Raw genomic sequence first — 19,325 nt, 5'->3', positions numbered from 1 at the left:
GAGAAGGAGGGAAGGAGGGAGGAAAGAAAAAAGGAAGCAGGGAGGAAAGGAAGGAAAGAAGGGGAGAGAAAGAAGGAAGGAAAAAAGGAAAGAGGGAGGAAAGGAAGGAAAGAAGGGGAAAGAAGGAAAGAAGAAGGAAGAAAAGGAGAAGGAAGGAGAAGGAAGGAAGGAAGGAAGGAAGGAAGGAAGGAAGGAAGGAAGGAAGGAAGGAAGGAGGAAGGAAGGAAGGGAGGGAGAGAGGGAGTACAGAAATGGTACAAAAAGCAAAAGGAGCTAGACCCACTATGGAATGTATCAGGCAGGTTCCCACTGCCAACATTTGACAGCTTTGCAAGACCCTTCTCAGCAAACCCCTTAAAACTGACCCCTGACCCCTTCAGTGAATGGTGCCCTCCAGGCTGACAGAGATTGCTCTAAGGTTACTCTTGTCTTATGGGGGAAAAGGGGGTTGGACTGAAATGTTCTAATGACTACTATGTGTCTAGCAAAGTGGTTTAGCAATTTGCCTTGATAAGGCCATTGTTGTTCCTTGAAACATTATTAAGCCTTTCTCTCTCTCTTTTTTTTTTTTGAAGGGCAATTTTTACAAATGTGTCTTTTTGCTTCTCTTCGTCTTCCTCTTGTTTCTTTTCACTTTGCTTTCACATCTTTTAGTAGATGAGCATCAGTTCCTTTGGTTCACAATTAGGCCATAGAAATAGAAACCATGTAAGCTATCACATAGACCAAAATATAGGAAAGTGGCTGGAGCTGCACTAGAGAGGGATTTGGAGCCCAGGGAAACATGAAAATTAAAGTGGGAAAGAGCCAACAAGAAAAAAAGGAAGAAGTTGAAGGTGAAGGGTTGGGGAACAGATTGTATTGGTAACTAAAGGAGAGAAAGAGGCTGTTAAGGGAATGAAACCAGAGAGGAACAACCAGTACTTGAGCTCCTTCTGTCTTGGAGAGGTTCCTAACCTTTCTTGTATGTCATACATACAATCTGCTGCAGCCTCTGATCATCTTCTCAGGATGATTTTTATGCATTTAAAATCAAATATGGATGATTCAAAGGAAAATAATTATATTGAAATAAGGATATAATTTTTCCCCATTCAAGTTCATGGATCCCTTGAAATCTATCCACATACTGGATTGACTACATAATGGATCCAAAATATCCATATCTTGGGATTTATTGACCTCAAGTTAAATGGCATTTTCTACAGCTGGTCCCTTCTCTTTTTTCCTTTTTTTTTTTTCACTTTGACTCTTTTTATCTTCTGCCCTTCTCTTTTCCCCCTCCTTTGCCTCCTTCCCTTAGACCTCAGTAGAATATAGCTCTTTGAAGTTAGGAAATCTATTTCTCTTCTCTCTTCCTTTTTTCCTTCTCTTTCTCTTTTATCCTTTCTTTTACTTTTTCCTTCATTTCTTTCTTTTCTTTCTTCTTTCTCTCTTTTGTTCTTTCTTTTACTTACCTTCTTTTTTCCTTTTTTCTCTTTTGCTCTTTCATTCTTTTCTTCATCCTTTTCTTCTTTTTTTGCTCTCTTTCACTCTTTCCTTCATTTCTTCTTTTTCTTTTGCTCTCTTTCACTCTTTCCTTCATTTCTTCTTTTTCTTTTGCTCTCTTTTATCTTTTCCTTCATTTCTTTCTTCTTTCTCTCTTTTGCTTTCTTTCTTTCTTTTGCTCTTTCAGTTTTCCCTTTTTTTCTTTTCTCTCTCTTTTGCTCTTTCTTTCATTCTTTCCTTCTTTTGCTTTCTTTTCTTTCAGTAGTCCCATCAGGCCTCATCAATAGCTGTGCCCTACTTTTGTCTCCCTTAGTATTTAAAGATAAAAGAGAATGCAGGCCCCCTTGAACTACAGCATGACAAGTGGCACTGGCAGGATGGAAGAGGTAGAGGGAAAATAATGAGGGTTTGACTGCTTTTTTCCAAAAAAGCACCCACTGCCCAGGGCTGGTATTCAAGCACCCCTTCCTTCTCTCCTCCGCTATCTGGATCTCATTCACTCATGGAGGGACCATTATCTTGAGGACAGATGCTTTGTGGTGAGCATAGACGGTGTAGCATCCTGTGTATCTGTGCCTGCTTTCCCATCGGATCACAGTGTCTGTTGCAGAGAAAAACATTTTTGTATTTCAAGTGTTTATCTCTTCAGCATTTGAGTGCTCTGGAAGATTAATATCTGAAAATCATCAGGGCCTCAGGCAACAGGAGAGAACACTTACCCAGTCCCAGACTTAATAACCCTCCCCCATCTCACTCACTGTAATAATGTTTAATTAATATAATGAGCCTCCTGCAAGTAGGAAAAAAAATACTTATTTTTATAACCCAGACTAGATTTTTCATTTCATTTCCTCTCCCTTGAGACTTTCACCAATTAATTGGCCATCTCTCTCCCCTTTCCCCCTTTTCCAAATGTAAAGGAGCCAAGCTTGGTGTGCATGTGTGAGGGGGGCAGCAGGGTGAGTTTGAGGTCAGTTTCTCCAAGTCCGGTGAAGAAGGAATGCAAACCTGGGTCACGTTCAGTGTGGTAAAATATACCGGTTCATGGGATCGTCGATTTAGACCTGGAAGGAATCTTAAAGACCAATTTCCCTCCACCCCTTCTTTTTTACAAAGGAGGAAACTGAGCTTTGTCAAGTTAGGTGACTTACCCATGATAATGACAAGATTGGAAGCCTAGTCTTTTGGCTACGAAACCAGGACTTTTGTCATTGTGTCCTGTGGCCTGTGAATAAGGTCTCTTAATGAGACTGCTATTATTCATCAACATGGCATCCAAGTCCTCTCTGAGCTCCGGCCCCATCTCCCTTTACTAATTAGGTCTTAGTCCATCAGTCCTTGAATAAGAGCCAATTTCTCTTCAGATAGCGGGACCTTGGGGACTTCCTCATGACTCTGTCACTCCAGCCTTTCCTTCATCACCTCCCCTTCTTCTTCCGTTACGTCCAGCTGTTGCCCCTCACCTGAAGGCCCTGTCGACGGAATTTCGCTACTGGTTGGGAATTTTAGCCCTTGTCTTCACTCGTTCTGATTCATTATACCCTGTGGTTTGGGGGGCCTTTCCGAGCAAGCTCGCAGTTTGGGCAGAAGTCCAACATATGGCCGAGAGGAAGGTTCAGAAAGAGAGTTCAACCATAAGGAACTACTAAGTCTGATGTTGTTCCTGCCTTAAGAAATTAGGAAGGAAAATAATTATTTTCCTGTTCCATCTTCTAAGCACAATCCCCAAAGTTTGGAGAAGAGGGGTTAGTAACCCACACAGGGGAGGAGAGAAGAAACCATAACAACATTCCCATGTTCACTCCCTCTGCTTTCTCATCCTTTTTTGGGCACTCTTTGTACCTCCCTTCTTCTTATAAAACTCACTGTCAGATTTCAAGTGAGAGAAGATAGAAAGCCTTTTCTGTTCCGGGGGTGGTCTTTTCTTCTTGAAAAGAAAAAAAAAAAAAAGAAAGAAAAGAAAAAAGCCCCAAGGGTAAGCAGTTGGGAGAAAGGAAACAGCTGTGCTTAGTTTAGGGGCAGGGCAAATGCTAATGGAGTTCAAAGTTGCTGGCACCCTACAAGTCAAACCTGAAAGCTTTGCTATGTTATCAAACACTTTTGCACTTCACAAACGAGAGGAGGGAACATTCTGCCTCTTTAAGAGATGTGCACCATATGTCCCCCTTTCCTGCCCCCCCCCACTTCTATTAAATAGGTAAATTAAAATAATGAACTTTGTTGGGGGTGAGGGAGGAGAGACTCCAATCAAGTATCACAAGGAGTCAGTGGAGTGAGAGCAAAGGAAAGAAAGGGGGAACGGCCATGTTGAAACATCATCCACAGGATATTTGATTAGAAGTGTCTGTAGAAACTACTTAAATTCCTTAGATATTTTCTGGTTTAGTTGTTCCCTATGATTTTTTTTTCCTTTTCTTTTTTTTCCTTTTAAGTCTTTTTCTGTCAGTGGTGATTGCTACACAAGGCTGACTAATAACAGCCAACATTTCTGTAGAGCTTCAAGATTTGCAAAGAACTTTACAAATATGATCTCATTTTATCCTTACCACAATCCTGGGAGGTAGAAGGTGCTATTATTATCCCCATTTTACTGATGAGGTCACTGAGGCACGCAAAGGATAGTAAGTGTCAGAGGCCACATTTGAACTCAGGTCTGCTAGATGCAGTTACCAGATGGACCCGATACTCCATCCACTGTGCTACCCAGATGACAAAATGCCTACTGATTTTATTGGTCTGGTTTTTGTTTTCCAACAAATACATTCTCAGTCCACTCAATTTTTTGGTTTTAAAGCTTTGTGTTTGTACTCTGAGTTGCTGAGATTTTTCTCCATTTCATTCCCTTGTTAGCAATTCCATGACCCCCATTAGTGAGAGGGAAGCTAGTCTCATTCACAGGAGTTTCAAAATCATAAGCTACAAAAAGGCATCTAAACTTAGTATTTCCCCTAGCACTCAGCAGTGATCCCCGCCATGGCTGGTGTTTAATGAGTGTTTGCTGAATGAATATTCGTTGACTCCTCTGAACTTTGGAATGACACATCTGTCCTCCTGTGTTTTGTGGAAGTGATAGCATACAGAAATCCTTTCAATTTTCATGTTCCTCAGAGACAACATATTTCCTACAGACTTTCTCAGGCTTCCCATCCGTAAACAGAATTCTTCATGAGACAGTTTACAGTATTTTCTACAAGATCAGGTTTGAGTCTCCAAGGGATGAAGAAAGAATTCCTCTGCATGATATGGGGAGTCTCAGAGATATCCAAATGAGAGGTCACAGCCATTTATCCTCCTTGTGGATCATATCGGGACAGCTCCTGTTTGCTTTAGTGTAAACCAAGAAGCAAGTAATTGGGGGAAATGCGCTTCTCTCTTGGGAGTTGGAGGTGGATATCAGTTTTGTGGTGCTGCTGGTGAAAATGCTGGCACTAGGCATTTGTTGAGAACCTTCATGTGAAGAAAGCCACATATACTACAGGGTTCCATGTGCAGGGCTTATTATGAGAGGCAACAAGACCTGGATTCGAGTTCCACTTAGTAGCTGTGTGATCATGGATCTCTACCTCTCTGAATTTCAGTATCTTCATCTGTAAAATCTTCTAGTTCTTATTTATCTTTTCTTCCTTAAAATTAAATTGATTTATCTGTTTACATATTATATTGCCCATTAGACTATATCTCTGAAGTCAGAAATTTTTTCTTCCTTTCTTCTTTCCTTTCTTCTGTGTTACTTTTTTTTTTGTTTTTACTATTAATGTTTTTTCTTTTCTTTTCTTTGCTTAACGTTTTTGCAATCCCAGTGGCTAACACTGTGCTTTCCATGTAGTATGTGCTTAACAAAACGTGGAGAATTGAATTGATTTTAACTTGAATGTGCTATAGAAATTTTAGTTGTCAGTATCTGAAGATAGAAGGACCTGTTAAATCGGGATGTGTCAATGGTCAAGATAAAGAGGTATAGCAATAACAAGTATCAAGCGAGATTGGATCCATTTTGGTCATCTTTAGAGGAATAAAACAGCTCAGCAGAGACTCCCTAAACGTGAGTCTTGGAGGAACCTCATGTATCAAATGTTCTCTTAAACTTGATTTATAGGAATACTCCATTTAGATTACTCAGCATCTTAACAGGAAGGGCGACCAGAGGCAGAGACATTTGGAATAGTGTTTCATTATGAACCGACAAGCTCGGGGTCATGATATTTTCCATGAAGGGGTTGAAAGAACAGGGCCTTTTGCTTCAAAGTTCAAATATGGAACTCAACTGGGAATGACTCAGGAATTCTACTGTTCTATAAGTGGGATTTGCAGAGGCCTAATACCCTTGGGAAATATAAGCAATTGTCTCATTAGCTCCTTATTTAGGTTGTCTTGACTAAGAACTGAGTAGCTGATTGGGCCATTGAATTGATTCGTTAGAGCTGGGAATGACTCACCCTGACAATTATGTACAAGAAAATTAAGTGTGGATATGGGTGGATAGTGTTTATGCACAAGGTAAGGAAAGTGGTTTCCTAATTAGTGTGATTTTGTCAGTGATTTAGCCATGACTCTGTGGGCAAACTAAGTTCTGAAGATCTCCACAGGTGGGGCTGACAAGCTAAAAACTAGATGGGGGGCAGGGTGGGGATGATTGAATTGCCTTCAAAGACACCATTGTGGTTTAGTGGTTTGGCTGGGGCACAGTCACTTCAAATACAAAGGGTTCAGTTTTGCAGGCAGTAGACACTGGTAGATCACTAAAGACCAGGAGTGGTTTGTCTAAAAGAAGGTCATTGTGTAGTTTGAATTGAAAATGGAAGAGAACTTTGAGACTTATGACCTCAAGGAGGTCAAAGACAGAAGGAAAGGCCCCAAAATGTTCAGAGCAGCATTTTTTTTTGTCATAACAAAGAATTTGAATCAAGATTCATCAATTAGGGAATGGCTAAACAAATTGTGGTACATGAATGTGATGGAATATTAGTAGGAAAGTTCCCAAAATGTTCAGAGCAGCAATTTTTTTTGTCATAACAAAGAATTTGAATCAAGATTCATCAACTTGGGAATGGCTAAACAAATTGTGGTACATGAATGTGATGGAATATTAGTATATCATTAAAAATTATAGCTATAAAGAACCCAGAGAAGCATGGGAAGACATGTGAACTAATACAGAATAAAGTAAGCAGAACCAGGAAAAGAGCATACAAAACAACTCTGACACTTTTTTTTTAGAACCTAGAATACTGAGTAATCATACTGACCAAGTGTATACTCTCTCTCCCCCTTTGTAGAAGTGAAGAATTGTGAGTATAGAATGTTGAATATAGTGTCAGACTTGTTTAATGTGCTAGTTAGTTTTGCCAAACTGATTTTTTTTCAAACTTTTTCTTTTATTCTTTGTTGCCTGAGTAGGATGGGGGAGAAGTAGATTCAAAAAAGAATGTGATATAAAAACAAAAGATATAAATAAAAATAATAGCTCAGGAGAGCTTAGTAATTAGTCATTGTAAGTAGTAATTAGTAATTAGTAAGGAAGAGGGCAGGGAGTGAAATATCCTCATTTTCACAGAAGAGCCAGCAGGTAAAATTTGGATTCTTTTACTTAGCCTGAGGTCTTGAAGGTCAGGGCTTCCTGCCAGTATGTGGAGCAGTGAGGAAAAGGAAAGAGAGGATAAGAAACAGGTATTGGTCATGAATCTGGAATTACCACATGAGATAGCAGTAGAGCAGCTGTAGATTCCCAGAAGACCAAGCCTGAGATGATTAGTTCTCAATGAGAAGCAAGTCTTTTGGAAAAACCTTGGACACATATTGCTGAGATCATCAGAGTCAATGTTTTCCTTAACCGAATATTAATTTAGGGACCTAGGCCAATGCAGAATGATCTGGAGAAGCCAGCTGAGGGGCTAATTCATGTTTTAACCATGACCTATATGAAGAGACTACCTCTCCCGTGGCATCGAATGAATATTCTTTCAGATGGTTGCTCTAGTAGGAGGGCAAGTTGCTAGCCAGGAGATGTGTGTGTGTTGGACAGATGGTGTGTTTGGCTTTCCAATAGCCAGGAGGAGCAGATTGGTGATTTATCTGAGAATTTGGTAAGATGCAAGCACAATCGATTGCATTGCTATCAGGCCAGCAGGGGTCACGTATTTGTGCTGCTCTCATTCAACCAGAACCAGATGCAGCTATAAATCTCCAGGTGAAATATCAAGAGACCCCCATTCCTGAGACATTTTGAAACAGCAGCAGGTTAACAATGCTCGAATGGCCCCATCCTCTGAGATGTCTCTCTGACCTTGTGAACTTTTGTTGTCCATCCCCATGGGATTGTTTTTACGGTGTCATGGGTAACAACAGATGTTTTGAGTCAGAGATCCAGGAGAATGCCTCCAAAGTATTTCAGGTCCTGACGGAGAGGGATTGTATCTCTGGGATGTTTTTTCTTCCTTTATTTCAGCAGCTACACATATTTCCTTTCAATTGTTCTTTCTTTGCTGGAAGCTGTCCATTAATGGCACAAGGACCATTAGCTACAAGAACAGTGGGGCTCAAGCATGCTGCTTTTTCCTTTAACTTGACAATTATCTTGTTCTGGTAGAGCTCCTTAACACATCTGTTTTGAGTCCTATCAAGTTAGGAGATTGACCCTTTTGATTTCATGCCTACCTTTCTCCGACTCAATCAACAGGTTATTTATTGAACACTCCCTGGGCCCAGCAGAGCATCCCTTTGAAGAGACTGTGTGGGACCGTAGAAAGAGCTGTCATGTATCAGTCATGCACTGTCATGATACCCCAGGCCCACTCTGGGCCCCCTGTTTTCAAATTAGAATTAGGAGGAGCCCTGAAATCTATGATTTCCCAGACAAATTGAATCGGGAAGTTTTTTTTTGCATCCCACTTTGTATTTTGTTGGGATTTCATGACATGCATGTGTTAGGGAGAGCCTGGGATGGGGATTTGCCCTTTTCCAACTTTATGCTTTTTTTCTCACTTTAGGGCTTAGTTCACAGCTGGAGCTATGAGCCTGCTGCTTTCTTTGCTGTGCATTGACTAATCCCCTCCCTTTCCTCTCTAGATGGGAGATCACCCTCATTCCAGCTTTACTCACTCCCTCACACCTTGCTCTTCCATATACTGACTTTACTGGGTCACACAATTATTCTCCAAGTACCAACCTAACAAATTGAATATAGCCTTTGGCCCTCAATATATAGTTATTCCTTTATCACATTCATGCTTATCTCTGACCGGTCCCTCCGAAAGCCATTTCCTAATCTCATAAAAAGTCTGGAGAATATCAAGTGCCTGCTTCTTTCAAAAGAATACTCTTTGCCCTCTTAGCACCCCCAGGTCCTGAATACTGGACATGAAACCTGAGTTTGCATTGCATACTTGATGCTTCCCAGGTGTGTGACCCTGAGCAAGAAAATCTACTTTTATGGACATCAGTTCCCTCCCCTATAAAATGAGGACCATAATACATTCTCTCTCTACCTCATGGAGACTTGTGGGGAATGTATTTTGTAAATCTTAAAGCTCTTTGGGAGAGTTGTTAGGATTTGACTGAGTCCTGGTTAGCCACATCTTAGGGTTTTTCAAATCTCACTCATTCACAGGTCCTATGGTGTAATAGAATCTCCCAAGAGTAAATACCAAACTTAAAGACTCTAAAAATTAGTTAAATCTCTGAGATTAAACTGGTTCTCAAGGTCACATTGAACTGGGATTTCCCCCACTCCTCCTCAGATTTACTTTTCACTATGACCTTGGATGAGTGCTGGCCTCCCTTAGTGAAAGGAAAGAGATACTTTTCAACCCAGCATGCGCTCGGTTGATGTCTTCTATTAATTCCTCAAATTTGCATATCATCTTTCTTCCCTAGAGCTCATAGCATTTAATAGACAAGTGGGACACACATGGTTTAACAGAGATGACCAAATGACTAGAAAACAGAAATTCTGAAGTTCCAAGATCACCTCTCCTGGACAAGGGAAGAGAGATCCACATGGTCCAGTGGAGATTGCACCAGCTTTGGGGTCAGAGATTACTTGAGCAGGTTCCTTTAAAACTTCCTAGGTTTCCACTCTTCTGTAAATTGAGAGAGTTGGACAAGATGGCCTTTAAGATCCTTTCTAGATCCAGATCTATGTCTGTGACTGGGGAGGATTTAATTCCCTTTACCTATGTGAATGGTCACAAATCATATTACAAGACATTTATTTAAGCACATGTACCAGGCATTGCATTGGGGATACAAATACAGAAAGGAGAACATTCCTCATTAAGGAATGAGCTTACAGTTTGTTTCAAGAGAAGCCTTATTTTGAGTGGGAGAGCTAACAGCTGGAAGGATTAAGGTGGTCAGACACTTGACAGCCCTGCCTCTTTCTCCCATACCCACCCTCTATTGAGATGGTCTAGACCGGATGTTCTCCTTCATGGAGAGAATGAGAAAAAGCAATGGATTTTAAATGACAGCAGCACAAATGGTGGCTGGATAGAAGAAATGTTCTCATGGTGAAGGCTATTAGACAGCAGAGTGCACAGATGATGAGTCTGAGGAATCTCCTTCTCCAAGAGTAAACATCTGCTTCCTTGGATATTTAAGAACAGCTGCCTGGAGGCAGGGGGTGGACTACACGATCTCTGGGGATTCTTTTCAAACCCAAGATTCTATATTAGTGTAAGACTGTACCACCACCTACTATCACTGAATGGAAAAACTATGGAGGATAATTAGAGCTTAATGGGACCAACCGGGTCAGAAGACTTAAGGGGTCCAAGGAGGATGGATTTTGTTTCTGACAAAAATTTGCAGACATCAGTGACTCTGATGAGTTTTTTACTTCATTATGAGGCAGTAGGGTAGTGTGGGTATCAAAAGAGCTGAGGAACTCTTAGATTTTATTAATCGAAAGATATTTAAAACAAAAGAAACTATAATAGTCCTGCTTTACTCCGCCCTGGACAAACTACATCTGGTATATTAAATTTAGTTCTGAGCACCCCATTTTAGGAAAGATGCTTTACAAGTTCAATCGGGATTCTTCTTGGATGTGTGCTAAGTTCACAGACACTTATCATCAGAAAATTGTCCCCCAGTTGGTGGATTTTTCTCTGCCAGAGTAACTTAAAAAGATCATTTAGTGAGATGGCAAAGGACTAGGATCTAAGCTGATGAAAGGAATATCCACACGGATGAAATAATGTATGCTTGAAGTATTAGATTATTGATAACCCTGGAACACTTTCAGAGGAAGGCAATGAGGACGACAATATGGCTCAAAACCAAACCATAGATGGACTGCTTGAAAGAATTAGAGGTGGAGCAATTAGTTGGTACAGTAGATAGACTATCAAACCTGAAGTCAGAAAGCCTGAGTTCAAATACAGCCTCAGATACTTTCTAGCTGTATGATGCTGGGCAAGTCACTTAATCCCAATTGCCTCCCCCTTCTTCCCCCTTATTCCCCCAAAAAGAAGAATTAAAAGTGCTTAGTCTAGAAACAAAGATATTTAGGGATTGGGACAGTAAGCTGTCTTTGAATTTGAAAAGATCTCATGCTGTAAAAGAATTACACTTGAACTGTTTGGCCTTGTAGTTTATACCAAGGATCAGCAAGCCGAAGTAACAGGTAGACCTCAAGTTCATAGAAGGAAAATGGTTCCTAACAATTATAATTGTATGAAAGTGGAACCTACAGTTCTCTCTTCCACATCTCAGGAATTAGGGACACAGAGCCCCACATGATCTAGAAAATCTGCATAAAATTGGCCCTCCCCTTGTACTAAAGAAGTCTGAATTATCATAGTAAAGATAAAATATGTTGATGTTATGTAATACTATGCATATTTTTATGCATTTCTTGAATTTTTAAACTTTTTCTGTCTCATCTGCTGATCTCAGTGTGCAGTTTCTGCAAAACTCCCAATAGATTCCCATTTAATTTCTTATGTTGATCTGTGCTCTATTGAAACTGCGGTGAGTCAAGTTACAATGTGAAAGGGAGAATCATACTGTCTTGTGATAGCATGTTTAAATAGTAAATTTCCTGTCACTTGGGGACTTGCAAGGTACATGGCAGGTATGTTGCTGGTGCGATTCCTTATTCAGGATTCCTCATTCAGTTTGAACGAAGATAACCCTCTGGAATCCTCTCCAACACTGACATATCATGAGTTGGTCCATTCTAGATTCAATGTAGTCTAGAAATCTTTTGGAAGTTTTCACGTCAGACCAAAGACTCCTTTTCAGGAGTCTAGACTTCTGAGACCAAACCATTGAAATGAAATCTCTCCTACCCTTCCTTGAACTTATGCTACTTTGGACCCAATCTCTACCATGACCTTGGATCAGTTATGGTATCCCTCTGTGAAGGGCAAGAGATACTTTTCAGCTCAGCATGTGCTTAACTCATATCTGCTACTAATTCCTCAAATTTGCATATCCTTTTTCTTCCCCAGAGCTCATAGCACTTAATAGGCAAGTAGGAAGCAAATGATTTAACAGAGTGAAAACTGGAGCATCGCTAGTCTCCGGATCCCACAGATGAGTGGATTAGCTTGGATGTCAGGAGTGAATAATGTTCCCGTCAGCAGCCTGCACACTACTTAGCACTTCACCAGTATTAACTCCCTGGTCTTCAGAATTGCCATACAAACTACAGTATTATCACCTTCATGTAGAGAAAGAACGAAGGCATCCCCGACTCCCTGGGGGAGTAACTCTGTAAGGTTTTTGGCCTAATGATGCCCTTTGTTTGGGTAGCAATATATGAAAGTAAAATAGACTCTTACTAGCAGCATTCTCCACACCTCCACATGGATTCCTTTTCCACCTAGTAATTTCTCACTGTTGCACTGTCTCCCTGCCTCTTAAGAACATAAATTCACACGAGTGACAGCATTTCTTGCCAAGCAATTTTTAGTCAGTAAGTAGGTCTTGTTGTTAGAGAAAAATATGAAAGAGAAAGTGGGATGCCAAATCTTTGAAATCCAATTTCTTTCATCCATGAGGAGAAGAAGCAAGTGATCACTTTTGAATTATAGGGGGTGGGAGAGAGAATCTCTTTGGTCAGTGGATGGTTTATTGGATAATCAGATAGTTGTGATGACCAGTCTCTGACTCTTCCTCAGAAGAGAATGGGAAACAGCTTTAGAAGGCTTATATGAACTTGAAGGATCTCCTGGCTCAGAAACACTCCAGTATATCAACAGATTTAATTTTTCCCATTCATTTATCATTAATTCATCTAATACATATTTTTTAAGTACCTATATTCACATAGATGCAGAAAGTGATAGAAAAAATGTCATTCATTCACTAATTCACCAAGCATTTGTTGAATACCCGCTATGTGACAAGTACCAGATTAGGCACTGGACCCCCAGAGACAAAAGCAAAACAATCTTACCCTCCAAGGAGTTTGCATCTTATTGGGGGAAAACAACACATATACAGATAATGAAGACAAAATATATACAAAGAAAGTATAAAGTAGATTTTTTTTCAGGGAGAGGGCACCTGGGAGATGTCAGGTAGATGGTAGAGCTTGAGATGAAGTCCTGTGAAGGAAGCCAGGAACTTTAAGAAATAGGGGTGAAGAAAATGCATTCCAGCTATGTGGAAGAACCAGAACAAAGGCAAGTCATGGCTCCTGTCCTCTAGAAGCCTCTCATTCAGTGGAAAGGGAAGCTAAAAAATCAAACAATCTAGCAGCAGAGTCATAGGCAATGTGTAATTACATGCCCAAATGAGTGAGTGATACAGAGCTAGAGAAATTGAGAGTAAGGAGAAATTCATGTGGATTGGGTGGAATGGGGAGGGAAAAACCCAGACATCGAATAAAAACAAAGTATTTGTGGTATGGAAGAGTGAAATGATTCCAGCTTGAAAAATATGTTGGCAATACCATGGTTGGGAAGGACTGGGCCAGATTATAGAGGGCCTTGAATGCCAAGTTGAGTCTATTCCCAGGGTAGTCTCCTTCCATCAAAGAGAATTTAAATGCTATTACCTTACTAAGATAGTTGTTTGTTGCTGTTAGAGTTTTTAGAATCTCCTCTGTGCTTATTTGAGTGTGAAATGGAAACCACTCACACTCTGTAAAAAGAGATCATACTTGTTTTGGTCTTTTGTTTTGTTTCTTTGCAACTTGGGAGGGCAGGGCAGGGAGCCGGGAGCCAAATTCAATTCAGGATGATTTGGGGGGGAGGGGGTAAGGCAGTAACAGAAGTCAGAGCATATGCTGTGAAATTTGTGTAATTTAACTCGAAGGCTAGAAATGAGCTAGAAAGAATCAGAGAGAACCATGTTTGATGGTACAAGTACATTCGTTCTTGAGTCTAGGAAACAGGAGTGGGCCAGAGGGGTGAGGGGGGAAGAGGCAGCTGCTTTCTGTGCAACTTGCAGGACATCCACCTCTTGGATCGCCAGGTCCTGGCTTAGCCAGGATGATGTTAGCCAGCCACGATGGCAGTGGCAGATGGGTGGCAAATGACTAGCAATTAGCAAGGTGCTGAGGTCTCGAGACCTTCAGTCTCCTTCCTTACCTACCCGAGATGTCTATTTCACCTACATGTAACCCAGCTATGGATGCTGTCAAGGTGTTTGGCTGTTTCTTTTCTATGTTCTGTGCTGGGTTTTCAGCGAAAATGGTATTCCTTCCACTTAGCTACAGATTTTTAGGCATAGCTCTTGAACAGAAGTGTTTTATGTTTACCCAGAGGCAGATGCAATTGATTTACATGTGTAAGGGCCAACCTGTCCTTTGTACGAGTGGTCAGATACCCCCACGAGTTGGGATTTGCAGGTGCAAACCACTGGCACCAGTTTTTTATTGGCCACGGAACTGGCAGGAACGGTCCTAGCCCACAGTATCGGGAACTTGGTATTCTGCTTGGTATTTGATTTCTATTTGAAACCAAACAGCAATTAAAGTCATTCTCCAAAAATCTGGAAGGGGAAAACCCTAATTTTCTAGGATATTTATATTCGGTGCTAAAAGTGAAGCTCTGTACTAGAGGCCCCCAGAGCTCATTAGCGATAATGACGGTTATTGTTATCATTGGATCTGCGCGTGTCTGGCTTTCTGTGAAAAGGCAGCCAAGTGCAAGGCTCCCCAGGCCGGATAGGGAAGGGAGTGGGAGGTGTGCGCCCCATTTGGTGGTACCCTTGCCACTTCCCCAAACTCCACCTCCTCCTCCTTAATAACATCCAGACTGCGGTTTCTAAATGATGATAGGTGTCTCTGAGTCCCAGAAGCCATCTAGCATCATGTGTGGAGATGTGACAGCTAAAATGCTTCCTTTGTGATCAGAGCTGGAGGCAAGATGTTGTAAAGGCTAGACACAGCAGCCTCGGGGAGGCGGCTTTGGGGACTTGATCAGCAGCCACTATCCCATACACTTAGGCAAGTCGTTTTTTGGGGGGGAAAAATCAAATCAGCAGTTCTTTTGGCCCCATCTCTCACCCCAGGGTCCTGGCCCACCGGGATCTGCTTTGGAAACTCTGTGTCATTGGCAGAGGCTAATGTCACCATCCTGCTTTGGGTCTGTTTCTGGCAGATGGCAGGAACTATTTGAGGCTCCAGAGTAACGGAAGGAGAGAGGACCAGCACGGCCGGCTCATCAGCCCTGCCCTCTACCTGCCCAGAAGCCCCGTCTGCATGGAATTCCAGTACCAAGCCACAGGTGGCAACGGCATCGCCCTGCAAGTGGTTCGCAAGGCGAGCCAGGCCAGCAAGCTCCTCTGGGTCATCCGGGAAGACCAAGGCAGCGAGTGGAGACAAGGAAGGATCATCTTGCCGAGTGATGAAATGGAGTATCAGGTGAGGTGATCAGAGGAGATTTGTGTGAAGATTGGAGGGAATCATCTGGAGCCTGATTTCAATATTTCAAAGGGCTGTGCCCATTCATCAACAGGGAACGTGGTTAAGCTCCCCTGTTTTCATTGTGTTTCTCCCGTTGCCATAGCAACTAAATGACACTCTTATTTGTTATTCAGAATGTGCCTATCTATACACCCAGACTTAGCTCTTTGTTCCTCCTATTGCTTCTCTATTGCTGAAATCTTCTCCGGACAAATGCTTTTTTCCCCTTCTCCATTTTATTTTAGATTGTTATCTGCTAGCCTGACAAAGGGCCACAAAAGCCAGAAAAATAAATACAAACAAACCTTCCCCTCTCGAAGGGAAAAGCTATGTCTAAGAGTCTCTGAAGGAAATATAAACAGCCTTTCCTGACCTGCCTTAATGAATCTGAGCCAGGGAAGGGGAGTGGAAGCTGCCTGCTCTCTCTGTGGCCCCTCGGATCTGAGCGAGTCCTAAACTAATCATTTCTTTCCCAGCCACTTTGGCTTTTATGATCTCTGCTGGAGAGAGAGATAGAGAAGGGAGGGGAAAGGGGGAGGAGGGGAGGAGAGAGGAAAAGAAAGAGAGGGACAGAGAGGGAGACAGAGACAGAGAGAGAGCAAGAAGGAGGAGAGGAAGGGAGGGAGGGAGGGAGAGTGTGTGTGTGAGAGAAGGAGAGACAGAAAGACACAGAGACAAAGACATAGAAACAGAGAGAATGCAGACAGAGAGAGACAGCAAGAAAGATAGCGACAGAGGCAAAGACAGACAGACACACAGAGAGGCAGAAAGAAAAAGAGAGAATGTGTGAACAAGAGAGACAGTGAGAGAGAGAGAGGCAGAGAGAGAATGAGAGAGACAGAGACAGAGACACACAGAGAAAAAGAGAGGGATACTGTAAGGAAGGGAGGGGAAAATAGAGGGAAGGATGGGAGGGAAGGAATGAGGGAGGGGAGGAAGGGAAGGAAAAAAGGATGGAGGGAAGGAGAGAAGGATGGAGGGAAGGAGAGAGGGACAGAAAAACTGAGATACAGAAGTGGGAGGTGGGAGCTGCTCTGATGCTGGTAGGCTGGGCAGAAATCACCCGAGCCACCCTTTGGAATAGGTGACTCCACACCAGCTTCAGCATTAACCTTCTCCTCCCCAGTTATGAAGCAGCAACAGATGGCGAGTGAGGCAGCCAACTGTTTGCTTAGCTTGCCAGAGGACATGTGCTAGTTTGCAGAGAGAGAACTGAGTGAGGGAGAAAAAAAGAGTGATGATTTAACATCACAGAGCAAAGACACCTCTGTTTGCTCACTGCCCTTCCCATCCCTGTGTTAGAGGGGTATTGTTGAGAATCATTTTCTCCTGGTTATAATGGTGTACCCATAAGGAAGCTGTGCCCTCAAAGCAAAGTGAATCCATATGTTCCCTTTCTCACAGTGTCTCAACCTATTCATTTCCTCTGAATTATAAGAATGCTTCCAAATATCCAACTTGGGTATTGAAGAAGAAAAAAAAAAAAAAAAGGGAGGACTTTAAAACATAATTCGGGTTAGTTCCCCTCCTTGTAACATGAACCAATTATGGTTCTTTTTAATCAACATGTTCTTGTAGCTGGACATAAAAATTCATCACCTTGTTGTGTGTGTGGTTTTTTTTCCTCCCTCCACCCCCTCAAATATGCATTTGATTTGAACCACCTCTTTTCAAATTAAGATTTCTAACGCTGCTGCCATGTGGTCAACAGATGCATACCAGGTGCAATAAATGAATGAATGAATAAACAAGCAAACAAATACATAAATAAAGACAAGGAGGGAGGAAAGGAGAAATCTTTGCACTGTTTGGTCATGGAAACTTCACCTAACCATGGGATTTGTTCTGATTGTTTTCATAGATTGTGTTCGAGGGAATTCTAGGCAAAGGACGCTCTGGAGAGATTGCCATCGATGATATCCGGATAGGCACTGATATCCCTCTAGAGAACTGCATGGGTATGTTAACATCTGTCTCCTCTTAGCTGTTCCAAACTAGACAACAAGTGCTAATGTATACACCAAAAAAATAGTAGATCACCGTGTTAGATATAGTGCTTCCTGGATTCAACTTGGGCCACAAACTCAGTTGTTACCTTGCTAAAAGGAGAGAGCTATTCTTTTTCTTCCTACTAAGGAAAGAAAAGGGAAAAGAGAAGGGGAAATTGGAATCTATAGAATACAGGCTCCTGTGCTTGAGCTTAGAAGTGGGTATAATTCCCTGGAACTGTTCAGAATAGCTGAAATGTGACATGACGCAAAGCCATGTTCTCAATCAAAAATAGATGTACAATAAGTATAAAGAACTTCTGAACTTCAAGACCCCATCGTCAAATGCTAGCTTTTAGCAAGGAAAATGCTACAGGATGAAAACCACCTGCCAGTCTGGATTATATGCTCAGAGATTTTGATATACTTAATGGAAACCTTCACAAGCAAGTAAAAATTAAAACCACATCCCTCCCACTAAACAGATTTTTTTAAAAATTCAAACAAACAAAAAACTGCTTAGACTGTGTTAGCAAAGTAGCATGATTACTTAAGGATTTTTCTACCTGACTGGATTACAGGGGAAATCTTGGCAGATAAAGCAGGTTACTGGAAATTTGGTATCTTATCCACCAAATGCATAAGCTAAATGGCTACTGGAAAATTGCCCAGTGTTCATTGAGTAGCTCAATGACCCCTTAGAAAAGCAAGGTGCAATATCCTCTTATTGGCCAGATATCTTTGTAAATCTTAATGAGAGATACACTTCTCACTCAATGTCTTACCTCGGGGTTAATGTTTTCCTACCTGGGTTTCCCTGCTATTGCTTTGCTAGACATTTTGTCTTCCCTGCCATAAACACTCACTGTGGGCACTGGAGTTATACTCATGTAGAAAACAGGTAGCATTGAAAAGGGACTAGAGCTTCTTTGGCCCGAACAGTAATTCTAATAACTCACAGAGTGATTTTCTTGGCACATTTGTCTTGGGCATGTGTGTATATGGTGATATCACCAGCACCTGGGATTGCCCTGGCCCCTCTGGGAAACTCCCAGGCTCCCAGCATCTAAAAGTGATCCAGGCTCTGAAAAAGCAATCAGTTATAAGTAACTGATTACAATACTTTGGGGATCCATTAATCCATGAAGGATTTATTTGTTCCAAAGAAATTTTAAGCACCTTTGTCCTCTGATGATGTGTTAGGTATGGTATAGAATATGTAAAAGATATGGCCCATGTGCTTTTGGGTTTGATATTTCAGAACCAAGGCCAGAGGGTGTTACAGAAAAATTACCAAAAATAATTTAGCTTCTTTCATCCTATTCCATTGTCACTTTTGCCTTCATCTTTCTAAAGCATCTTTTTTTTTTCTCTTTCAGAACCTATCACAGCTTTTCCAGGTGAGAATTTTTCAGGTAAAAGATACTTTAAAAATATATATATAATATGTATATATATGCTGTTTTTCTGCCTTCCTACCCTCCTGTCCCATGTAATATGAATCTGAAAAGCAGTCTTCTCTCATTTTGAGCAACTCTTTGTGGTGGTACTAGTTAGGAGAAATGGGTGATATATCTTCCCAACACTAGATGGTGCTAACTATGCCTGCAGCAATAGGAGAAAGGATTGAGAGTCTGACTATCTCTCGTTTAATTAAAGTTTAGGGGCCAATAATAGAGACAAATAGGTTATGGATAAACCTCTCGCCCTGCGTTGACCAATGGGGAGCAACGAGGCTTGAAATGTATGAATGGTGTGGAAAGAGAGCCAGTAGACAGAGTTAACGAAGAAATCAGTAGCAAATTAAAAGTGAAATGAGGTGGCAATGATTTATTTTAGCATGAAGATGGTTTCTTTCCAGTTTCCAGGCACTAAGACAGCAGTCTCAATTATTCTACTATAAGGTATAATGGCAGGTGGTTTTTTAAAGGAAGAAAATTAGGAAGTAGACTCTGGAAATGACTGTCAGAAGGAGGGACAATTAGAGT

At 41.4% G+C, this 19,325-nt stretch overlaps 1 protein-coding gene across 3 annotated transcripts in view; it reads left to right on the top strand.

Annotated features, from left to right (window-relative positions):
• The window catches only part of NRP2 (neuropilin 2), a 146,769-nt gene that overhangs the window by 88,584 nt on the left and 38,860 nt on the right, over positions 1 to 19,325 (top strand). For 2 of the 3 annotated variants that reach the window (XM_051983716.1, XM_051983718.1), the window contains exons 13-15: positions 15,045 to 15,307; positions 17,211 to 17,307; positions 18,717 to 18,737. In XM_051983716.1, the coding sequence (XP_051839676.1) occupies positions 15,045 to 15,307; positions 17,211 to 17,307; positions 18,717 to 18,737 (381 nt within the window). Of the gene's footprint in view, positions 1 to 15,044; positions 15,308 to 17,210; positions 17,308 to 18,716; positions 18,753 to 19,325 lie in introns of all 3 variants that reach the window. The other variant, XM_051983717.1, reaches the window with a different exon arrangement.

Source organism: Antechinus flavipes, chromosome 3, assembly GCF_016432865.1.
Source record: "Antechinus flavipes isolate AdamAnt ecotype Samford, QLD, Australia chromosome 3, AdamAnt_v2, whole genome shotgun sequence".
Lineage (NCBI taxonomy): Eukaryota > Metazoa > Chordata > Mammalia > Dasyuromorphia > Dasyuridae > Antechinus > Antechinus flavipes.
This window is presented reverse-complemented; position numbering and strand designations above follow the sequence as displayed.